The 20245-nt window shown below is 29.0% G+C and overlaps 1 protein-coding gene across 14 annotated transcripts in view; it reads left to right on the top strand.

The window, feature by feature from the left end:
* Positions 1–20245, top strand: part of LOC107448675 (voltage-gated inwardly rectifying potassium channel KCNH6) — a 347084-nt gene that overhangs the window by 281782 nt on the left and 45057 nt on the right. For all 14 annotated transcript variants that reach the window (XM_071184212.1, XM_071184214.1, XM_071184215.1 and 11 more), the window contains 3 exons: positions 3362–3781; positions 13389–13782; positions 19863–20062. In XM_071184212.1, coding sequence (XP_071040313.1) covers positions 3362–3781; positions 13389–13782; positions 19863–20062 — 1014 coding nt within the window. The remainder of the gene's footprint in view (positions 1–3361; positions 3782–13388; positions 13783–19862; positions 20063–20245) is intronic.

The following is a 20245-nucleotide window of genomic DNA, read 5'->3' as shown; positions in this document are numbered from 1 at the left end:
AACAAAAAGGTCGGTAATTTTTTTCCGGAATTAATTTTAGTAACATTAAAAAAAAAAATTCGGTTTTATAATGTTTGATAAAATTTGATAATTTTTTCATGATACCTTAGAGCATGGCATAAAAATCATTTATTCGGTGAAATTTATTTTTCAGTTCTGCATTTTTTACTAAATGTGTGATAACTATAATTTTGAATTATAACTTTGAAAACCAGATTTTCGGGTAAACCGTTACCATAAGAGCAGAAAAATTACAATATATTTGATTACCATAAATTTTGCCAGAATTATTTGGTTTTTATTAGAAATATCATGATTATATCGTACAGTAATTTTACTCATATGCATTTACTTATATATTCATAGGATTAAGTATCTGTTTTAAAATGTGTGTTGAATAATTTTATGTGTTTTTAAGTGATCATTTGGTACTTCCTATTTAGTAGTATTTTTAAATTGCTGGTGAGCTTTTGCGTGAATTATATGCATGTTCACGGAAATTTAAACAAATTAATTAAAAAAGTATGAATTTTATCATTTTTTTAGTTATATTAATAAGTAAATATTTAGCTTCAAAATGTTGCTTTTCCATTTCTAAATCAACTATTTTAAATGCAGGTCTTCTTATCAATACGTTGTTGGAATTTTTAAAGCATTTTAAAATGTAATTTTGTTCAAAAATGCAGAAACGTTAATATTATTTTCAATTGAGTCATAGTATTGTACTTCATAGCAAAACTTAATTAAAAAGTTCTGTGTTTCAACTTAACGGGGAAAAAAGGTTCATTTTAAGTCCGTATTATTATTGCAAAAAATTTGCACTACATTATATTCAGTGTTAAACAGATTTTTTAAAGAATGTATTCCATAACTTCACAAAACTTAAGGCTCAAACTAAGGTCAAAAGTCCAGGCACCCTCAGTGTAGCATCCGTAAAATCAATTTTACCATAAAATTCATTTTTCCATAAAATTTCATATTGTACTTTTTACAGTACCATTTATATAAATACAGCTATTCATGAGGTTTTATAGAAAGTATTACTATAAAAAATATAGTGTATTAGATTTTTTTTTCAGCTAACTTAACGGTAAAAATGGATACTACAGTAAATTAAAGTGACACTCTGATTGCCGGTACTGTTTACCGGAATTTGATCCGGAGTTTTTTCAGTGTATTTGGAAATAAATATTTCGAAGAAATTACGTATAAGTAAAATTTTAAACAAATAATTATGGTTTTTCTGTTTAAAATCTCGTAAATTAGCTTTTAATATTTCATTGCACTACGCAATTAGAATTAAGCTCGTAAGGAATCGTCTTTTATTTCCCTTTTGTTCAATAAAAATATCTTAGAGCAATACAAGTTTATGTATATAGGACCTAAAACTGTTAGATCACCAATTCCTTTAATTTAAAATTGTACATGAAGGAAACTCCCTAATACATATAAATTAAATCATAATGTATATAAAGTGAAATAAATATAAGTAGTGTACCTTTTCGGGTGGCAAAGTTAGCAAGGATGTGGAACCCCTTAGTTATGAGTATATTTAACTCATATGGCAGTTTCATACTACTCCTGGGGGCCGCGATAACCTGGTTGGTTAGGCGCTAGCTTCACGTCCGTGAGAACGGGAATTCGAATCAAACCAGCCAATGACTCCCCGTGTAGCAAATGGTGAAACTGGTGCACGTTAAAGCTGTATGGTCACAAAGTTCACCATGTTCCCACAACAAATTATACCTCTGGGGGTACTGAATTGGGGATTTATAGTTCTCTGGTTCAGGTCAAAATTACGATCTGTGGATGAATGAATGGATATATGAATGAGTCCATCCTATAAACTGGTTTTACGTAAGGGTGCGACAGAATTCAAATTCTTGGTCATAGATGGCGCCACTGGAAAACAAGAATAATCGCACACATTGCCTTAATGATCTGCGATAACAACAACATACTATTCTTAGGTTAATAATATGTTTAATGATGGTAGCGCAAATTTGCGCAATATGTATGGAAACCTTAAATGTTTTTTTATGGTTTTATTTACAGTCATTGACTATGGGAAATCTAAAATTTGTCTTTATTTATTAATTCAATGCCCATATCATCCGGATGTATTAAAATAACTTGTTGCAAAGACTTTAGTTTAATGATTTTGCATGACTGCTGACTTCAAACTATCTAATTACTAAAGTTCGACTTCCTTCAAATCTGTCTTAGTTACGCTCGAGACGCAACTAAGTACTACATTAATAACAAGACTAAAGGACCTGCAGCAAATATCAGCACTATATGGCTAAATATTCTGCATTTGAAACCCTAGTTTCTTTCTGTCTGTTAGTTAAAATAGGATTTTGACGGTATTGATCTTGTTCTTATGTATTTTCCTTAATACACGAATAGTAAGATTATTTATATCTTCCAAGTAAAGAATGCTAAGATTAAGAACTCGTTGTATACTAGTTGCGACTTGGCTTCATAGTATTACATAAATGCTAATTTTATAGTTTTGTGGGTTTTTGTTTCAAAATTTCATACCTGCATTTGAGACATCCAGTTTGTGAAATGAAAAAGAACTAAGAATTCAATAAAACAAGAATTAATTTCATATCGCTTAGAACATTTGTTTCAGTATCTCATACCTGCATTTGAGACACTGAAATGTCCAGTTTGTAAAACGAAGAAGAACTAGTAATTCGATAAAACAAAAATTAATTGCATATCGCTTAGTACTTTTGTTTCAGAATCTCATACCTGCATTTGAGACACTTAAATATCCAGTTTGTAAAATGAAAAAGAGCTAAGAATTCGATAAAACAGAAATTATTTACATATCATTTAGTAATTTTGTTTCAGAATCTCATACCTGCATTTGAAACACTGAAATATCCAGTTTGTAAAATGAAAAAGAACTAAGAATTCGATAAAACAAGAATTAATTGCATAGCGTTAAGTGCTTTTGTTTCAGAATCTCATACCTGCATTTGAGACATTAAAATATCCAGTTTGTAAAATGAAAAAGAACTAAGAATTTAATAAAACAAGAATTAATTGCATATCGTTTAGTACTTTCAGAATATCATACCTGCGTTTGAGACACTGAAACATCCAGTTTGTAAAATGAGAAAGAACTAAGAATTCGATAAAACAAGAAGGAATTAATTGCATATCGTTTAGTACTTTTGCTTCAGAATCTCATACCTGCATTTGAGAAGCTGGAACATCCAGTTTGTGAAGTGAAAAAAAAACTAAGAATTCTTTAAAACAAGAATTAATTGCATATCGTTAGTTTCAGTACCTCTTTCATGCATTGTTTTGAGGCACCCTGGATGACTGAAATGTTGTTTTGTTGCAGGTGTTGTCCCTAGGAGCTGACGTCTTACCCGAGTACAAATTACAGAAACCCACAGTCCACAAATGGACCATTCTGCACTATTCGCCCTTCAAGGCAGTGTGGGACTGGATCATCCTGCTGCTGGTCATGTACACAGCCATATTCACGCCTTACGTGGCTGCTTTCCTCCTGAGCGAGGAGAAGGACAAGCGCAACAAGAAGTACGGCGACGATCCCATAGTGGTGATCGACCTGCTAGTCGACGTCATGTTTATCATCGACATCCTCATCAACTTCCGAACCACGTACGTCAACTCCAATGACGAGGTGATCAGCCACCCCGGCAGAATTGCCGTCCATTACCTCCGGGGATGGTTCATCATCGACGTCGTCGCAGCCATACCCTTCGACCTACTCTTCCTAGGATCAGAAACAGACGAGGTGATACTCCTTCTTTCCATCTCACTAAAAACAAAAATAAAAACACAAAATTTTAATTTTTTTTTTCTATCTGCGTAGAAAATTGTCAGTCTTAAAATTAGCAATGAATCTTTTTTACAAAATTAAATTAGTTTAAAAAAATTTTAACTATAATTATTATTATTCATTTTTTTAGAATATTAAGGAAATAATTTTAAAATGTTACAAATAATACTGGAATAAAAACTTCATTCCCTTCAACAATATACAAATACCAAAAATATTTCTACCTTAGTTACATCAACTCATGTCGATTGCCTAGAATCTTATTTTATTCATATGTATGCTGAGTTCCCTGTTAACGACATTAGTTAATGCCAAAATTATTTCCACCCCTATTACATCAGCTTATCTTGGAGAGGAATCTTATTTTATTCATATGAATGCTGAATTCCTTGGTAACTAGTACCTCACCATCACTCCATAGCGCGTGGAAAAGCATTTTACTTTGATTTGTCCTTTTCGGCCACTCTGTTTTTTTTTTGTTCTATTTTTCCTTTTTTTTTATCTCTCTCGGCTGCTCAGGTTTTTTTTCTAGTTTTGTTGTTCCTTTTTTCGTTGTCAATTTAACATTTTTGTTTTAAATCACTTCTATTTCTTTTCATTGCTGTCTGGAAGGTCTTGACAATAGGTACCTTGAAATATGTCGACTGTTATTTCTAATTTGTATATTTTAAAGGAGAATGAAGTTTTGAATAAAATAATATCCTACTTCTTCACTTTCTTAGGATTATTTATTTTTGTTAGAAATATTTTTTTTTAAATACAATAAGAAGGCAAAAAAAAATTACAGACATTCTTAGCATTTTACTTTAGTTTAGCCTATAAATAAAACAGTAAATTGGTTAAGTTATATTTTTTTAGATATTTGCAGAACTTTCGGGATGCATACATTAAAACCTAGAGACAAGTACAAGTTAAATGCACAAATGAAACACTGTTTGAGTTCAATTGAAGGACTGAATACAATAAAAGATACCGTTTTTTCACATCTTTTGTTAGAAAAATAGGTTTAACTTTAAGCCTTACTGCCAAGAAGTTTTCTGCAACCTTCATAACCTAATAAATTAAACCATATTTCCGTTCTATTCGTATCACGTGATCAAGTATATAAAGTACGATGTTGGTGTTGTTTCGAATGACACTTGGACAAGACAAGCTCACCAGCCTTTGGCCTACTGCGAATTAAGTCAAGTAGGTGCGCCTTTCCTTTTAAAAGAGAGCACCACAAGTGTAAAAAAACGTTTTAGCTCTGTATCCCCCAGATAGATGGCAGCTCCACTCATTCGTGAAGGCGTTTTCTCAATTTAATCCTAAATCTGAAGGGGAAGGAAATTTTCTTCAAATCCCTGTACCCATGGTATCCCTGCCCCCTCAACGACAGACCACAGGACATTTGCTTCCAAAGATTTTAAGAGCACATATATCGCATGTACTCGGTAGATCTCAGCAGAGTCAAGGATTGAACCCCAGCCCCTCAGGATTATAATACAGTTTAACTTTGTACCATATGAAGGTTACAGTAAATTTGAATGGTATTATGGTTTAACACGCTCCAAAATTACTAATAGTGAATTTACTTTTTAGAAACAACTATTGCTTAATTATTATTCGTACAAATATATAAACATTAATGGTATTAAAAAAAGAAACTTAGATTTTAAAAAAATAGTTTTAATAATTTTTTTTTAGAAAAAATAAAACTCAACTAAATTTTTCTCTACTTTTTATTTTTAAAAAAAATGGTGAATAACATTTAAATATTATTTTTTATTTCTATTTTTTATTTACTGCATAACAATTCAATTTTTGTTTGCTTCATAAGAATTCGTTTATATTATATCACATATATTTTTTTCCTGATCTCGAATTGTTTCTAAAGGTTGCTTATAAGTTGCTTAATATTTTTATTAATGATATATTTTGATATATGTTGCATAATATGAATATAGTATCACTTTTAAAATTTGCTTACAACTCACTAGTTTCACTCTAGTTACACTGCATTAGAAGAACATATAATTCTTGTTAAGTCGAACCATTTCCCCAAGTGGTAGGCGGGGTAATGATTTGATTGGCGTGTCTCATATGTCCTTCTAATTATTATGCATGTAAATTTTATTCTTAAAATACCTGACCCCCGTAGAAGCTTTATTATACTCTTTAGATTAAAATGCAAAAATTTTAAATTTTACTTCATTTTTTGAACTCCTCGTATCTGCTTCCGCTGCTACACACACCACGTGATTGCCTCTTTTGTTTCTCTTTTATTTTAACATTTTCGAGTTGCATGATCACTGATGAATTTGCTTTGTGATTCATTACTTGCTTTAATGAAATGATTATTGATGTGCTTTAATGAAAATTTATATTTAATTTGTGTTTGTTAATAAGAGTTATAGCATTTATAATATATGAAGTGAAAATCGAATATTAAAAATAAATCATTAAAAAAAATTTCAATTATCAACATTAATAAAGTTTTTTCGACAGTATAGAATAAAAATTGCAGACAAAAATTATTTCATATAAAATGTTCAATTATTGATATTATTAAATGATTGAAAAGCTTTGTGAAAGAAAACAATTAAACCTTTTTATTTTGTTTTGTTTTAAATACATTTAAAACAATTATACTTGTGCTTATCTACTTAAAACTGAGTGAATGGTATTAAACTTCATAAAACTGATAAAGAGATATATATTTTTGAACATTTTGATTCTAAATTGTGCAAATTTATACTTTAAATAGGAAATTATATACTAAAAATTTAAACGTAAACATACAAAAATATTAAATATTTGATAAAATTTAACATTATGTTTAGTGCCATATTGCTTTCAGCATAACTAAATAAATTTACAACTACTCCATATTTACCCTTAACTCTAGAAGAATTAGTCAGAAAGGAATAACAATAACAGTATATTGATATTAAAAGCTGTAAAAACTTTTGAAAAAATCAATTACAAACGCTTCTGATAGATCAAATTAGTTACAACATTTGCCATCAGATAAAATTATTCGTAAAAGTTGTCAACACTTCAAATTAATTACAAAAGTTGGTCTACTTACACAATTTTTGAATCCTTTATGTTGATTGTTGTTTAATTAAGATGGCATTTTTTTAAATTCAACTCGAAGATTTTGGAGCATTTTCTTCCAATGTCCACCCGGATATTGACATTCGTCATTACCAGGACATTCGTCCTTATCAGAAGGGCAGATTTGTTGACCACTCTTTCAAGGGCACCATATTAGATGGGTCAACGCTGCTCCTGCAGTAACAAGAACAGATAGTACAGAAAAGAGGGGGAAAGAACATTTAAGCTTTGTCCGGGATTCAAACCCGGGACCTTTCTGACAATAGGATAGCTCCCTGATCACCATACAGCTTGTCAGCTTAGAGCTACTTTAGTTCACAACTTTTGTAAATCAATTCAAAAATAGATTATGAATAGAATTCTATCAGTTTTCAGAATTATTAATATGCAGTTTGCTTTCGTACTTTTATAGCTAATTATTTCAAAATCTCTTAATTTTTACACCTAGTACTCTTTTTTGGAGAAATTTGCCCTTTATACAGTTTTAAAGTAAATTTTCGAAAATCTTAAAATACTTTTAAATGTTGCACATAGATTTCACGAAAAATTTTATCTGTGGCTATGAAAAACACATGTCCATCTAATTACAGACAAATATAGATCATTTTTAAACAACGGAAAAATGTAATTTCCCTATTGGTCTGTTAATAGTTATTTTAAGTAATTAATAAGCATATATTAAAGAATAATTCAATAATTAAACTTGGCATTTTTTTTTCAAAAATATTTCAAATCGATAATTTAATTAAAAAATCTGCTATTAAAATTCAATCACTAATTTTATTTTAAAATAAACTTACTTTTTTTCCAAAAATTATAGTCAGTACAAATTTGACGTTGAAATAAATATCGATATTTTTAAAAAGTTTAATCTTTTTAAAAATTATTATTATATTATCATCATCCTTATTAATTCATAAAGCATAATAATTTAAAAAATCGCATTTCTAATGACAAGAAACATTCATTAAATTTATGGTATACGTAAAAGATAAACGTTTTATAAAATGTTCAATACATACAATAATTGTTTACTGTTTATTGGATGTTAAAGCTTTGCTTTTGCTAAAATATTTTCAGTGGCTCAGAATTTTAAATTAAATAAACATTTCTAATTGATAATATTATTGACTTATGGAAATGCTGTTGATGTTTTATGGCTATTTTATTTAAAATTAATTGGCTATTTTATTTACCTTGCTTTGCTATTGTTGGTGTTCATAAATTTATATTTTAGACAAACATTAAGAGCATCTGATCTGAAATTTGAAGGAAAAATTAAAACAACAAAATGAAACGTATGCAAAATAATCACTTAATTTTTACGTATTTGTTTTTGGCCATTTAGCTCACTGCTTAAATTTTTTATGTGAAACATCTGAATCCTTCAAATAAGTGTTGTTAAATAATTATAAAATTCATTTCGTAAAATTTGAAAAGTGTCATCATAAATTATTTCCTTTTTTATTTTTTAAACCAATATTTTTGTTGTTAAAATACTAAAATGGTACTAAATATGAGAAAAGAAGAAAGGAAAATTTTTGTCTGAACACAAGACTATAAAACATTTTTGTTTATTTCTGCTTTTATGAACGATAATTAGATTGAAAGCCAGGCATACTTAACTTTTTTTCATTGTACTGATAATAAATTAGCCAAATTTGGTTTTTGGAACTTAATTTTAAAATATCTAAAATTTAAATAAAACAAAAATTTGACCCAATTATAGCATAAGTAATAATAATTATTTCTCATTTTGTGAGACAAATATTTTTCTTAGTAGCCATTATGATGAGAAAGAATTATTTTTAAACAAAATGAAATGTAAAAAGATTAGAAAAATGAATTCTTAAGATAATTCAATATTGAAATCGGAATCCATTTTATTTATAGAAATTTATCTGTCACCAGCGTTTTAAAAGTTTGAAATAAAATTTGAAATTGTTAGTCTTTATCTCTGTTTTTAAAGTGCAACCAGTAACGCATCACTTATTGCAACAAATTCATATTGTGAAACAAAAGCAATGAATTGCTTGAGAAAAAATATTACTTACTTTGTTAAGTTTCAATTTCTTTGTTTCTTTGCTTTCTTTGTTGAGTTCCAACATCGTTTTAAATTGAATATGCTCAAAAAGAAAGTTTTTTTAAAAAAAATTCAACATTTCAAATAGATTTATTTCTATTGCCAAGTTTTTTTAATAATTACTTCTTAGAGATAGAAAGCAAAATTTAGATAATGCAAATGTTAGAAGAGGAAAAAAACGTCAAAAAAAGCTTAATTACCATCAAAAAAATGACACAAGTGTTCTCAAAAAAATAATTGTTATTGAAAAAGGATATTCAAAATGACATGAGTGTTTATCAAAAATCAATCTCTAAAACGACATAAATTAAAACAAAAAAAGCTGTCAAAAATGTCAAAAATATTATCAAGCATAAGAAATAAGACATACATTTCATTATAAAAAAAACGTTGTCTAAAAAAGCCTAAATACTATCAAAAAATGACAGGATTTCTCAAAAAATATAATTGTTATTGAAAAAGGATGTTTAAAATGACTCGAGTGCTATCAAATAATACTCTCTAAAATAATATAAATTATGACAAAGAAGCTGTCAGAAATGACATAAATATTATCAAGCATAAGAAAATTGTGATACATTTGATTTAAAATAAAACCTCCAAACTTTTCGATGCATGTTGCATGTCTCAAATCCTTCTTCACTCCTACTTTGAATCTATCTATTGCATATAGTGACTATCTTGCATGTTCTCCTGTCTATCTCATTGATGTTCGTGCGTTGCGATGTTGTACTAGAGGCTCGTGGCCAAGTGGCGTGGAGGCCGTCACGATGAGCAAGTCGCAGTGTCGTCCCTTACCCTAGAGTCAGTGGATCCTACCTACAACAGTGCGTCCTGAACCAAACGCATTCATTTATTGCAGTGTGACCCAAATAACAGTTAAAATTTAACAGTGATCTACAATATAACATTATTGCTCTTCTTCATGATGTTCTTAAAATCAAAATAGTTTTAAATTTAAAATGGTGGGCAGAATATTTTCAAATTACTATTATTTATTTGATAATTTGTATGATTTAGATAATAATTGTGAATAATGCAATTCAAATGGAAGCAGTGTTTTTAAATATCGGGTTTGAATTTTTTGGAATATTACAAATATTTTTAGATCTCTAAGCACCATTTTAATTTAAGGCTATTTGAAAGGTGTATAATTTACTGAACTTCGAGGCTCTGTTCTTTGATAAGTATCTTCAAACCTAATATTGAAAATATGTAACAGTAAATAATTTATGTACAGTAGTAAATTATGTTAAGTAGGCAAAAGTAACGAAACATCCAGATTTTTCATCTCACAATCGGATTTATATGAACTAAGATGCAATCTTAATGGGGTAGATCTTTATGATAATTTAAGTCGTACTTTTTTAATAACCATACTTTCTTTGCCCAATTTGAATTTTTGATCGTCAAAATAAAGAGAGTAATAGTAGTCTGGAAAATATGATCCTAATAGTCAAGTTAAGAAGACAGTCGTGAGTCTAAGTAACTTATATAATATCCCAATTTACATATTTCTCTTACAAGATAATTTTACACACAAATGATACAACACAAAAATAATTTCTTTCTTAATTAAGCATTATTTTATATTACTTAATTTAATAATAGTTGAAAGCTTTTGGGTTTTAAAGAATACAAGTTTTTTAACTTCATTTTAAGTAATAAAATCATATTTTAAACGAAATCATTCATTGAAAATTTAAGAATACGTCTTTTTTTTAAATATGTTTCTCAAAAACCACTTGATGTATTGGGGAAGGTAATTGCGTACTTTACATCGCAAACAATATCATCGAACTTCTATGAATTTCATAAAAGCATTAAACGCTCTAAGGAAACCAGTTATGGTTAATTATTATAGTATATCCATCTATAAATTAGGCTAAAAGGCGGAGTTTTCATTGTTTCACTCTCGTGTAACAATGTTCAGTTCATGTTCACATTGAACGTATATTCATGTGAAATTATCAACTTCGGGGGTAATTAGCTTTTGGAGTTTTTTTATTGTTTCATTTTTGCGAAATGGACATTAAACTTAAATTTATTACAAACTAATCTATACAGGAGGGGCAACTAGCACCAAAGTTTTGTACTTTTATGAATTGAATTTTTTGTTAACTTATTTTAGTTGAAATTTTAATTAATTTAAAGTTTAAATTTTTTAGAGTTTCATTTTTGCTTAATTTAAAGTTTAAATTTTTTAGAGTTTCATTTTTGCTTAATTAACATTAAACTTCACATAAAAATCGTTCGGTTGCTATTCAAGCTAATTGATTGCGAATTTCAAAGATGCGGTTAAAAACATTTTAAAATTTCAAATTCACTGTGAGAACTAGTAATTTAATGTAAACGGTTAAATAGATTTATTTTTATACAATAACTTCGAAATGAAACATTCTTATTACTTTCATAAATGTAATTTTTAGTTAACTTATTTTAGTTGAAATTTTAATTAATTTGAAGTTTAATTTTTTAGTGTTTCACTCTTATTTAATTAACATTGAACTTCACATCAAAATCGTTCGGTTGCTATTCAATCTTATTTTAATTGATTTCAAATTTCAAAAATACGGTTAAAAACATTTTAAAATTTTAAATTTACTGTGAGAACCAGTAATTTAATGTAAACGGTTAAATAGATTTATTTTTATGCAATAGTATCGAAATGAAACATTCTTATTTAAAATTGACATTACGGATGAATCTTTTTCTGGTAATCACTGAATGTTCTTTTTCATGTTTGATATTTTCAATAATTGGTTCCTTAAATATTTTTTTTCAAACTATCTCAAAAGCTATTTTGTTTCAACTTTCTATCTTATGCTCCGCAAAAAATAACTTATTTTTAGAAATGAAAGCTTTATTCATCATAAATTTTCCCGTTTTATGAGTCATAAACTTTCTATTTCTTGTTTATTAAAGCAGTTTGAGATATTAATATCAAATATTATGAAAGCATAAAACATAAAGCAATTGCTTTTATGTCTTTTCATAAATGAACTACTTTCGTGTCAGCTTAAAGGCGTATTGTAAACAACGGAAAAATTAAAGTTCTTAAAACAAAACTGCAACTTTCTTAAGACCATTTAGGTTTAAGTTAGAAAAAAAAAATTCTCTAAATTGATCTGTATAAAACAGTCCAGATTTCAATGCCTGAAATTTGTATTTCTTAAGATAAAAATAAATGTTTTTTTTTAAAAAAGACGTAATGTTTTTACTACCAGTTTTATTATAAAGTACATTTTTCTTATAAAGTACATTTTTCTTATAAATTTCCTTATTTTCGAAATATTGAGGACTTCATAGGACTATTTTAACCCTCCCCCATTTGTGTTTAAGCTCATACAGAGAACAACAGACATTACAAAAAACAATTTTAACTTGAAGTTTGACATTATGCAACTTAATGAGAAATACACTGAATTATTTTAGTTTTCAGTTAGTCTAAGACAAATATTATAACAAATGTAGGCCATAATCAGGTTTAATATCTTGACATAAGGTGCTGATGTATAACAGAGAATCAAAAATTATTTAAATTACATTTTTAAACCGTCTAAGAAGTACTATCGAGATGAATTTGTTGCATTGTTTGAAACTTAGATGCGACTCGTTTTTGTACCAATTTTCTTGAATATCAATTCCTAATCTGTCACTGTACAACGTATTATCTTTATATCCTTATCCACCATTGTTAAACACCAGTGTGATTTTAATCACTGAAAATTTTTGCAGCAAGATATAAGCTTCAAGAATTAATTATAATAAATGTCATTAATTATATAAATTATTAATAATATAAATTATTAATAATATAAATTATTAATAATATTAAATCAAAATCTGTAACTGTACAACGTATTATCTATATATCCTTATCCCCCTCTGAAAAACACCTCTGTGATCTCAATCACTGAAAATTATTGCAGCAAAATATAAGCATTTGGAATTAATTATAATAAATCATTAATTAAAATAATTCCTTAATTAAAATAAATCGTTACTTAAATAAATAATAAATCATTAATAATATTAAATCGAAATCTATAACTTTACACAGCGCATTATCTATATATCCTTATCCACCACTGACAAGCACCTACTTGATCTTAATTACTGAAAATTGCTGTATCAAAATACAAGCTAAGCATAATTATAATAAATTGAATTAAACTATTTGAAAGTATTGAGTGAAGAAAAGGTGGTGTTACACATGTGGCACAGAAAAAAAAACCGTCACTTAAAAAAAAAACCATCTTTATTTTATGTTTCGAATTAAAAATTTAAAATTCAATTTATGAGTGGAGCCTCGGGGTTGAAAGGATGAGGTTTAAATGGTCCTAGTAAATGACCTAATCTTCTATGACCTTCCCACAGACAACAACGTTGATCGGTCTCTTGAAGACCGCTCGACTCCTGCGACTGGTGAGGGTCGCCCGAAAAATCGACCGCTACTCGGAGTATGGGGCCGCGGTGCTCTTGCTCCTCGTGGCTGCTTTCGCGCTCATTGCTCATTGGTTGGCTTGCATCTGGTACGCAATCGGCAACGCCGAACGACCTTTCCTAGCCCATAAGATTGGGTGGCTGGATGCCCTGGCGAGAGACACAGAACAGCACTACAACAATAGCCATGGAGGGCCTTCCATCAAATCCAAGTATGTGACAGCCCTCTACTTCACATTCACCAGCCTCACCTCAGTGGGATTTGGAAACGTGGCACCCAATACCAACATGGAGAAAGTGTTTGCAATCATCGTTATGCTCGTGGGATGTAAGTATATTACTTCTTCTCTCTGTTGTGAAACAATAGATTAAATAGATTTCAACTTTTTCAGCAATTAAAACTGTCTAAAGTCAAAAGGATAGGATTTAACTTCGGTCTCAAGTTGCGCCAGTCCAGCTTGTCCAGTCCTAAGTTGCTTGCTCAAAAAAAAATAAAAGTGTTCTTGAGATATATATGAAATTGACTTTTAGTCGTAAATGAGATTGAAATTGAAGTACATTGATATTTTTGGGGCAAAACATAACCATGTTTTTTTTAAATCCTGTGTTTTTACACCTGTCAAACATTCACCTTCTGGTGAACTTGTCAGATATCAACCTCTGGTGTGTTTTCACACCTTAAGTTTTTTTTTTACCATCAAAGGCGGTTTATTCCAGACTTTAGAGGTTATAAATGAACAACTTTGCATATATTTTTATGCCTTAAAAACAAACTTTTTAAGTGTGTTATAAAACACCTCTGTTAGGATTTTTATCGACATTAAAATAAGCTTAAGTACAAATAAGAAAAAAAATTACACCTCATAAACACCTAAATAGTCTAAGTTGAACTTATATGAAATTATTTATACCTCAAACATATTTAGTTACTTGAAGTGTAGAAAAAATAACCTCAAAAATTGTCTGGTTGCTCTAAGGTAGATTTCTTAACAATCTAGAATATGAATAAAACAACTTCATACACCTTGATTATAAATCTTGACAGGTTGATTTTTTTAAGTTTGTTTTGTAAGTCAACTTCAAATATACCTCAAATCAGCCTGAACACAACCACAAATAAATCCCGAAAACACCTTAAACTATTGCTAAACGTTCCATGTCTAAATTTAAGAAGTTTTTGGAGTTTTATAGAGATTACGATGTTGTGCAGTGTGATACTAAATCAAGATGGGAGAGTTGACAACACGACACATTTATTAAACCTAAAGTATGACACAATAAAACCGCATTACAACCTGCATAAAATTGCATACATTAAAAAACGTATTTCTTGATTTATGCATAGATAAAACATCTTTATATATTACAGTTATATAAAAGTAAGAAACAGTCTCACGCTCAAATAAACAGCGCCATCGAAGCTAATCAGCAAATGCTTATGAGATCCTACAATTCTTGTTTCTGGAAATTTTGGTGTTCAATCAAATTAAAGATTAATTTTTACGCAAGCATGGTTCAACTTGGCTCCTCACTAAGGTTCCAGCGTATTTGAATGTTATGGTTCAAAACAATTCAAAATTGCTTAACAGCAGAATGGCGTGAACATTATTTGACGTTGCACAGCCTTTTATGTGCCACATGCCATCGAACTCAACAATCATTATAAAGGTTGTGATCTTATACCTCGTGTGTCATAAAACTGTTAAATATAATTAGTATATCGAATATTTTACTGACATTTTTTTTTAAAAATGTACTTTAAAAATATCCCTTCGACGTTCCAACTTATATTCAGTAAAACGTGAAGTAATTGAAATATTTTTGTTGCTTGTACAGGGCACTAAAGACTCGGATTTGCACATACTAGGACTCAATCTTAAGAGGAGGGGGTGATCTAAGCTAAATAGTTAGTGCAGGCAATGTCTTAAGTTACCAAATTATGCATAAAAACGCACTCTGAATACCTTTTTTTCGACGAATTTTTTCTGACCCCCAAAATATGAGGGTACCTGCAGTCTGGGAAATATAATCCTAATAGTTCAACCAAGAGATAGGTTAAAAGTTTTCATTCCCTAATGTTAATTTTATTTCTTTCATAGTTTGCTATATCTCGAGAACTTTTTAAACGAAATTTTAAAAAAAAATCCCATAATTACAAAAATTAAATAATTTCATAAAAAAAAAATTTCATACAAAAAAATCAAGCATAATTATTCGTTATTTCATTTAATAATAGTCGAAGCGTTATTATTTACAAGGTATAGAAAGTTTCGCATCATTTCAAAGAATGTAATTTTGTATCGAAAAATGCAACATGTCATAGCCGAGCGGGCTTATCTGTCAATCTTATGACCATCAGAACTGGAGTTCGAGTCCTAGTGTTGACACTACAATATTTTCTCTATTCCGTTCAACACGTGAAGAATTCCGAATGTCCGGCACTCTCCAATGACCATTAACTACAAAAAGCCGAGCTTCTGCATCTAGTTAAAAAAAAAATATGAAATTTTTAAAAAATGCTAGTTGTAAATGGTTAAAAAAACTTGCATTCATGGTTTTATGACGATATTTTTGTAAATGTTTGTTTTGTAAAATTAATACCATAAAGGAAGAAAATTTTCTTTTCCGTTAACTTTACAGTTAATCGGATGGACAGACAGCTGACAGTTATATTACCGTAATTTTAGAAGGAAAATTTTAACAGTGTGGGTCCTAGTACGTGAAAATTCGATCTTTAAAATAAAAGATATTCAGGGAGATATTTTTCTGCGCATGGTTCATGGTTCGGTAGCAAATATTTTAACGCATTTTTTGTGTATTCACTAGAACAATATTGAAGCGATAGTTTAAATCTAATTAGGAACACTTTAAAATGTGTGACGGTGATACCCAATTGTGACAGAGAAAAATTTCTGCATGCTTTCAGCTCTTACCAACACACAGTTTGCAAAAAATATTGAAACAAAATTGCTTTATCGCTATCAACTAATTAACACTATAATATATAAATACAAAATATATAAAATAAATGTTGTTTGTATTTTAATGATGATTGCTAACTAACAAAGAAGATTGTTTCAAACATTTAACATTTAATCAAAAGCATATCTTCCAATAACTTAATTTGATATATCTCTCTTTATCGATTTATTAAACAAGTCCGGTTAATAAATCGTACTTTTAATCAAATTACAAGCTGTTTCTCTTTTGTCGTTTAAAATTTGCTAGTTGTGGTTAAATAGTTTCCGTTGAATGAAAACTACTTTATAAAAAATGGCAATTAGTCTTTTTTTATTTCTTATTTTCTAAAGATAAAGTATGATTGATGATCTGTAGTTTCCTCTATCGGGAGTTTTAGAGCGATGGTTTTTTGCTTATTATTAATATTTTTTCTAATATCCATTTTTTAGAATGATAAATGTAATCAAAAAAATTTATTAACTAACAGAAAGGAAATATTGGACTCGATCAAAACTAGAACTATTGATGAAAATAAAAATTTTAACTAGATGATATATTTTAGTTATCTTTTATTAAACTGTCTCAAGTGTGGTAACCTAAATGTGTTTATAAGAAGCTAAAAGATACTTCCTTGCTAAGAAATAAGTATTTGAAAATTAATATATATGTCCCGTTTCGTGATTCATTTACTATTTATTGACACACAACCGTTAGTGTAAGTAATAACGATAATAATTTATTGTAAATAATTTAAATAATAACACAAGCTTTAATAATCTTACAAATACCATACGCGTTTAAAAATTTAAAAAAAATTTAAGTACAGATATACAGTTAACTTATAAAACGTGTCTAATCATAGTGTACTTCATTTATAAGATGAATCTGTAAATGTTATCATAAAAAAAATTTAGATTAAACGGAATTATTTTTTTAATTTTGTCGTTCAAATAACAATCAAAATAAATAACATAACTAAACTTTGTTCTAAGTAGATGTTTTTATCAGGAAATAAAGTTTGTTTTATGTAGTTCCTATTATCGTTAAATATCAAAGCAATAGTCCAATGTCTCAAAGCTATATTCCACACTTTCAAACATAATTGTTTAACGTTAAACCATATGAACAAAGATATCAACCAAATTATCAGCCAACTTCATACAATGCTAAATTGATCCATGTGTCTGTTTCAAACGAACCATTTCTGAATAAATACAGCGAGAAAAATAAGACTTTTAATTAAATTAACCTAAATTCTTGTTCGCATGCGTTATTGAAAATACTGATTTTCCCCTATGCTTTAGGAAAGAAAAGAAAATTCCTTAAAGGACTTTTTTTCCAACTACCAAATCGGCATAGTTAAGTAGTTATCTTTTTAATTTTGGTGGATGGAGACTGAACCATCCATGGCTTCGACCGGAGTTCAATTCCCTGTATTAAATACTAAGCGTCTTGTCGATTGTTTCTTCGATTCGTTGTTCGGGATTCATTCTAAAGCAATATCTGTAGTGGTTTTAAAACCGGAAAAGGCTTAATGTCTCAAAATTGAGAAGTAATTTTCAGAGCTTTATCTGATGCAATTTTGCAAAATTATTGAGTCTTCCTCAAAAAAAAAATTTGTTTCTTATTTTACAAAAACATTTCGTTTTTGATTCTCTGTCATTTTACGCAAGATTATTGATAAATAATTTCGATAGATTCTTGTGTAAAAAAATGCAATAATCGAGTAATCAAATAAATAATTTGTTCAGTGCATTCTAAATTTTTGAACTGTAGGGGAGAGTGGGGTCAATTGTAACAGGGTACGATTGTAACAGAGCAAAAATTTCGAGTGTCGGGTTCTAGATTTGATTCCTAGGTGGCGCACAAGGTGTATTTAATAAATCTACATGTACACACCTGCTGGCAACCATTTTTAAGTACTTTTGAAGGAGTTACATCACAAAAGATATTTTCACGCTACGTAATTCCTTTTTTTGGTATTAGAATATTATATTGTAACAAAGTAATTTTATTTAAACAAATAAAACTTATTAACCGAATATGTAAGTGAACACCTTAATTAACATTTCAATAAAAAAAAATCAGTTTTGTTAATTAACTAGCATTTTTTTTAACAAATGAAGCTGAAATGGCGTCATGGGGACGTTTTTAACAATAAGTAAAGGGGCGATTGTAACAGCTGAAAATAAATAATCATATGTTTACAAACCATTACTTAACTCTTTAAGAACCACCAATAGTTTCCTATATCATTCATATTATGTTGCATGTGCATTATTTTATTTGTTCCCTTTCACAGCATAAATTAAAATTTTTAACCCCTTAAAGTTAAAAGTTTAACCCTTTAGGTCTCTGCTCATAATTATTTTTACTATTTTTCCTCCTAAAATATCACTACTATTTTGATCAATAAAAAAATATATCACAACTATGATAATATGTATAATTGACTATGTTTTAGTTGAATTTATGAACTGTTACAATTGACCCCGTAAGTGGGGACAATTGTAACAACTGCACGACTGTCAAAAATTGTTAATAACTAATATAATAACATTTAAAATAAGGTATATATTTATTTTCTAGTAGAGGATAGTCTACTTTATTCGTCTGTCAATTAATATTAATAATATATTGGATTTTTTGTTAGTTAAAAATAGTTAAGTAAAAAATGTTACAATTGACCCCACTCTCCCCTATAGAAATACTCTAAAATACCTTAAAAAGCGCTTACAATATCAAATTTCATTCTTATCCTCGTGAAATAAAATCAAAAAAGGTCGTAATTATGTAGGTACCTCCAAAAACACAGCTTAGCTCGTAAGATATACTCTTAAAAGAGTTTTTCATTGTTGAACCATAATACCGGTACCTTGAACAATATAACGGTGCAAATCGGATGCAATCTTAATAAAGTCTTAAATTGAACCATGTTTCCGTCCAAGTTGAACCATAGCATCGTATAATTAAGTTTAAAAAGTACGATTATGTAATTCAACTAAACAACAAACTTAAAGAGTATTATAGTTCAATCATCGTACTCCAATATTTCTAGCAGTATGTTCAAAATACAAATAAATTAAAAACATTTTACCTGTTTTTAATCTTGACTATCTCCATCGCTGCTGTACTCTTCTTCTACACATTGTATTAAAATCATCTTTTGTTGAGCTTCAATAATACACTGTTTAAAATCATCTTTTGTTAAGCTTCAATAATACACTGTTTAAAATCATCTTTGTTGAGCTTCTTTAATACGCTGTTTAAATTTATCTCTGTTGTGCTCCTTCAATAAACTGTATAACATGTTTTCTTTAATCTGGTTGCTTACACCTTTCAACGCAGAACCTGAGCTTAAATATTTTTTTCATGTTTTAAGAACTGTTATTTCATGTTTTATGAACATAACGAGTGTGTTATTTAAATCCATGTGTCTTTCCACAGCTCTAATGTATGCTAGCATCTTCGGTAACGTATCGGCAATCATTCAGAGGTTATATTCAGGAACTGCACGGTATCACACTCAGTTGTTAAGGGTGAAAGAATTTATTCGCTTCCATCAAATACCGAATCCACTGAGGCAGAGGCTGGAAGAATATTTCCAGCACGCATGGACATACACGAACGGCATAGATATGAACATGGTAAGTAATCTTTATTTTTGCATGAAATGTTCGGTTTTCAATTGTCGACATCATACCAGCTCACCACCATGTCCTTGCATTGAATAACATATTTTACTTCATCCTTGGAATTTAATTGCCTATTTAACAAATATCCCTTCAACGCAGCTAGCAAACAGTAATCATTGAGATCCAAACTCGACT

This window comes from Parasteatoda tepidariorum, chromosome 8 (genome assembly GCF_043381705.1).
Source record: "Parasteatoda tepidariorum isolate YZ-2023 chromosome 8, CAS_Ptep_4.0, whole genome shotgun sequence".
Lineage (NCBI taxonomy): Eukaryota > Metazoa > Arthropoda > Arachnida > Araneae > Theridiidae > Parasteatoda > Parasteatoda tepidariorum.
The sequence above is the reverse complement of the archived record's forward strand: the minus strand, read 5'-3'. Positions and strand labels throughout refer to the sequence as shown.